Here is a 5,208-nt window from a genome sequence, read left to right on the forward strand (position 1 = left end):
GTGTCCGCCAGTGCAGAAATTGAATCTACTCCTTAGTCGATCCAAATACCAGCCTTAATTGGCCGAAAACCCATATGTTCTTCATTGTTTGTTTGAGATTAAGTGAATACGAACATTTTTTTAAGGGATAACTGCCTTAAAAGTCATAAACTTTTGCCAAATTCTGATTTTTCCCACGAACTATAAAATTGGCGTATAATGTCACGAACTTTGTTGGGTTGTGAGTATTTCCCATTTGATCCGACCTGAGAGTTTTCCGATTGAAATTGTGTGGACGTGGCAAGCCTGAAATCTGACGTGGAGAACGCCAGAAATTCATGAAACGACGTTGTTTTCCATAGACGAAACGACGTCGTCGGTAGACCTCACTGACGGCGAGTTGCTCTCTCCTCTGGAAGCTCCTTCTCCGGCGATGGCGCGAAGGAGGAGGAGGAGGAGACGGCGGTGGCTGCCGTAAGAACAAGAAGATCAATCCCTCCTCAACGACGACGCCCTCAAATTCTCCCCCGCCATGGATTTCCAGCTCCCCAAATCATCAAATACCAGCGTTTTTCACCACCAATTCGCTTCTAATTTCGACGATTTATTGCCCGCGATTTGACATCAGTTATGCTTTAACCTCGATCCCTCTCGATTAGGGTTTGCTTTTCCACTCAAGCAAGGGGAGAATTTAGAGTTTCACGATCAACGCAGCAATCTGGCGACCTCGATTGAATCGCTGAACTCCAATGGAGCAATCTAGTTTCAGAGCTTGAAAACGGATGGAAGCTTCTCCATCACGGAGTGGTTTCTCACTAACTTCTACGCGAAATTGGAGCGGTCGGATTCAAGCGTGGGCTGAATTGAGTCACTACACTTTGCTGGGGGAGAAGGGTGGAGCAGAAGGCCATGTGGATCATGTGAGGGAGATGGGGAAGGGCCAATTGTACAACTTCCCATTGCTTCCGGCGGAGGTGGAGATTTGGGGGTTTTGGGTTTATACAGAGAGAGAGTAGGTTAGCTCGTCCAACTGATTCCGGTGATGGTGGAGTCGCTGATTCCGGTGATGGTGGTCGCTGATCGGAGTCCTCGGCGGCGGCGGCTAGCGTTGAGAAAGAGGAGGAGTGGTGGTGGCAGTGATGGGAGTGAGTGGTGGAGGATGAGGATGATAAGACACATCATCTCAAAATTTGGCATCCACATCATCCGCTCAATGCATACTTGGCAGCCACATCAGCTTAAAAAGACACATCAGCTGAATTCATAGTCGAAAAACCCGCCACGAGAAAACGGCAATCGATTCGTAAAGTTCGCGACATTATACGCCAAGTTTATAGTTCGTGGAAAAAATTGGAATTTAACAAAAGTTTACGAGCAGTTATCCCTTTTTTTTAATGGTTCCTTCTTTATTTATCTAACTCTGATTCTCTTACTAATATGAGTGAATTGACCCCAAGTGTACGATACATACACAAAAATTAGTCTCTTTAACATTATCTTAAAAAAATTACTTCTACCCAAGTCCACTTGTTGCTAATCACATTTGCTTTTTACTTATTGAAAATATAACTCACATCCACTAACTATTTTCTCTCATACTTATTTGATTAGAAAACTAATCTATAATAATTACCACAACCCACTAATTTTTTCCTTCCATTTTGCTTTTTATTTTTTAAAATTGGAGTCGAGATAGCTTCATTTGAAAATCCATGAGTATATATACAACAAACCAAAAAGGGCGCCAAATATTTCAACTTCTCTTTTCTTTTTTCACATTTCGGTAACGTGAAATTAGGGCTTTTTTGTTTCATAGATCGATTTTGAAGGTGTGATTCATACTTCCTCTTGCAATTGTTTCAGAAGGTGAAATTCGAATATGAAGGCGATTTATTGCTCTAATTTTGGGTACCAGACCCGAGAGTCGGATCTGAAGAGGCTGTTCGCCCGATACGGAAATGTTGTGCGAATTGATATGGAAACAGGTATTTATTACTTACAGACAACTCAATTTTTCACCATTCAAATTAATTTGGTGTTTTCATTGCTCTTGATCGATTGGAATCCATGATTGATGACCTAAATGTATGATGGCAGGAGCTTTTAAATCTTTGATTTCTTCATGGATCTTGGTCGATTCCATGAATTGTTTGATGTTTTTGTTGTTTGTAGTTTATAGTTGAGGAATGATATAGTAAGTATTAATTGAACGGTTGAACTAGCATTGAGTTGGACAATTTGATATCAATTTTTATGCGTGCTGCCATTTGGTAAACATTGAAGAAAATTGGTAGTGTGAGGTAAACATTGAAGTTATAAATGAGCTTAGTGTGGGTATAAACTGTCAGTTGGGGGGCCTGATAAGATCACCCAGTTACTCACGCTAGTAGTACATGTAGGGTACTCCGTTGTCTATTTCGAGGATAATAATGATGCGGAAAAGGCCGTCCATGGTCTTAATGGACACATGCCATCTGGGCCTGAGTTTAACGGATGCAAATTAGTAGTTCAATGGGGCAAGGTATGTACACTTGTTTCTGAAAGGAATTTATTAGGTTCCTAAGAGTTATATCATTCCAAAATCTGACATTATATGTTGTTTTCCAGAATGACTGTGGTTCGCGTTCGCATGGCAGTTCAGGATCAAATCAAATACCGAACAGAACCCTTTATGTGGCAAATTTTGACCCTGATCTTACCAAATGTGATGATATAAAAGCACACTTTGAGCCTTATGGGAAGGTTCTTGGTGTACGTATGCTTTCGGATTATGCTTTTGTGGACTTTGAAACACAGGAAAATGCTACAAAAGCTCTGGAGTGCACCCATCTGAGGTAATGAATATGTTAGTTTGCTTCAGCTCTTCATTTTTCTTAACCTCTTCCTGGTGAGCTGATAAATTAACTTGTAAATTTCAGTACGCTATTGGACAGACTTCTTTGTGTTGGGTATGCTTTAAGGCAGGATGATAACGAAAAGGGTAGGTGCGATGGTCCTCCAAATTCAAGGGCCATGAGTCCTGACCCTGTGCGAGCAAGTCCTGTGCGCGATATAGAAGGTATAATGCACTGTCTTGGTCTTTTTCCTTGATCGTGATTGATTCTATAAGATGATTGAAGACTTAATTGTCTGATGCCTTTCCCTTTTCCAGTTTATTAGTTGAGAAATAAGAATCATAGCATTGAGTGCTTGTTTAAACATTTTAGGAAAGGATAAGAATAATCATATAAATGGACTTAGTGTCGCATAGGGTCGGTAAAAAAATTTGTCCCTAAAAAACGAAATGCCACCATGTTAAACTTTTGTTTTGACGCAGGACATGCCAGCTTCTATATTGGGAAGTGTTACCAGATCTACTTGAAGGGATACTTATCTACTTGCAAGATCTCTGTTCACACACAAACGGAAATATTGTACATGTTTCTGATCGTCACAATAGTTATAGGGGATCAATATGTTTGATCTAGTTATCAGATTTTGTTATTTATTTAGATTTTGTTGCAAATGTTTTTCTTCTGGTGACACTTTTGTCAGTTGGGGGGACTAAAGTCCTATTGTGTAATTACTATGTGGGTTGGCATTATGATGATTTAGGATCAAATAGCATTTTGGGGATAAACTCTGAGCCTTTTGTAGAAGCTACGAAGTGCAGGTAACAAAAATGTTAACTTCATCTTTACCTTTTCTTATACCTCTTCTTAGTGGGCTAATATATTAACTTTTGAATTTTCAGCAAGATCTTATTCCAGTCAACTTGCAAAGCCAAGATCCCACCTTCACCCCTTATAGGGCTTGGATCTCACAGGAACAATGTACTAGACACCATAGACCAGACTGCCGATGGTGACGGAAACGGCGATGGCAGCAGCTCTGACGACGACGGATCTGATGATGACGGTGGCGGTGACAGTGGAGATGATGGTGGGGTCGAAGGGATCCACAACTTTGTGAAAGTTGTTACTCTTGAAAGCGAGGAGATAGTTTTTACAGATCGAGTCGCGTGCAAACTGTTTGGGGTGAATCCAGATTGCCGAGATCAGGTAATTAGTGTTCTGCTGCAAGCAAATGACAGTGAATATGGAAGGTTGGGGAATGAGTTTCGAGTAAGTGTTGTTGGTGAAGGGAGCTTTACTTATGAAACAATAGACGGTAGAGCTGTCCTCGTCGAAAGTGTATGGAAGTATAGAATTTGGGATAAGGTGGTGGCAGGAGAGGGACCATGCAGGCCGTCATGGCGCGAGGAAGTCCGTAGGCATGTGAATGTACGCAAAGCTACGATAGCTGTTTTCGGAAATCAGAATGGACGAGTCAATGTACTATTTATAGTAGCATGATTGTTCACCATTGGAGATTATATAGTTAGTGATGAAGGTACATGTGTTTGAGTGGTTTTGAGATGATTGAGTCTAACTTTTTTAGGTTTGAATTTGTAGTGTTGATTTACCTAAATGTAAAGTCATAATAAGCTACGCATTTCCAAATCTACCGATGGCGAAGAAATCATATCTTCTCCCCGGTTGACCACATTTGATCGAAAACTCGTATGTTCCCGATTTTTTATTTGAGATACAGTAAGTATCACTATAGGATTTGCCGATTTAATTGGGAAGATATTCATAAAACAAGATAGCTTATTTATACTATATAAGATTTGTAGATTCGGGAAGATATTCATAAAACAAGATAACTTAATTAACGTGGTTATTTCCTTCGGCAATTAATCGGTACACACCTAAATTCTACTCCTAGGTTTATGAGATTTCCTTAGTTTCACAAATTGTATACAAAATTATATTTCCATATTTTCATATATAAACGGCCCTTTTTATTGGGTTGATCTTTTTCCATACTTCCATATAGTAATACTGATATATCTTTACAAATAAAAAAAAATTATTTAGTTAGGGAAAATAAAGATTCGTAGGATAGGAGTATCAATTTATTTTGACAGACATAATATATCTAGTGCATGGCCAACAATAATTCTAAATTTAGGGTATTATATTTGTATTTTGAATTAATATATAGCCTAATACACTTATTTGGAAAGAAAGGTCAAATCCACGCTATTCCATAAATTTAGCTGTTTGCTTTGTGAATTAATTATCCTTAGATTTATTTGTCTTCTTTGTAGTATACCCCTTAATTCCATATTATACGCATTATTTTATTTTCCCTTTTTCCTCTTTCCTTTTTTTTATATTTTTATTTGTACATTTTCTTAGAAGT

At 39.0% G+C, this 5,208-nt stretch overlaps 1 protein-coding gene across 2 annotated transcripts; it reads left to right on the forward strand.

Moving 5' to 3' along the window:
- On the forward strand, positions 1-4,563 carry LOC125216777 (serine/arginine-rich splicing factor RS31-like). Of its 2 annotated transcripts, none has more exons than XM_048118541.2 (7): positions 1-1,762; positions 1,843-1,964; positions 2,379-2,500; positions 2,587-2,813; positions 2,898-3,037; positions 3,296-3,631; positions 3,713-4,563. In XM_048118541.2, the coding sequence occupies exons 2-6, from the start codon at positions 1,859-1,861 to the stop codon at positions 3,439-3,441; spliced, it is 741 nt and encodes a 246-aa protein (XP_047974498.1). In that variant the 5' UTR covers positions 1-1,762; positions 1,843-1,858; the 3' UTR covers positions 3,442-3,631; positions 3,713-4,563. The 2 variants fall into 2 exon arrangements, with proteins under 2 accessions (XP_047974498.1, XP_088923581.1); XM_089067455.1 differs by having other exon boundaries at positions 1-1,282.
- Positions 4,564-5,208: the final 645 nt, after the last annotated feature.

Source organism: Salvia hispanica, chromosome 3 (genome assembly GCF_029641045.1).
Source record: "Salvia hispanica isolate PSC_SH4W2 chromosome 3, Shi_PSC_v1, whole genome shotgun sequence".
Classification (NCBI taxonomy): Eukaryota; Viridiplantae; Streptophyta; class Magnoliopsida; order Lamiales; family Lamiaceae; genus Salvia; species Salvia hispanica.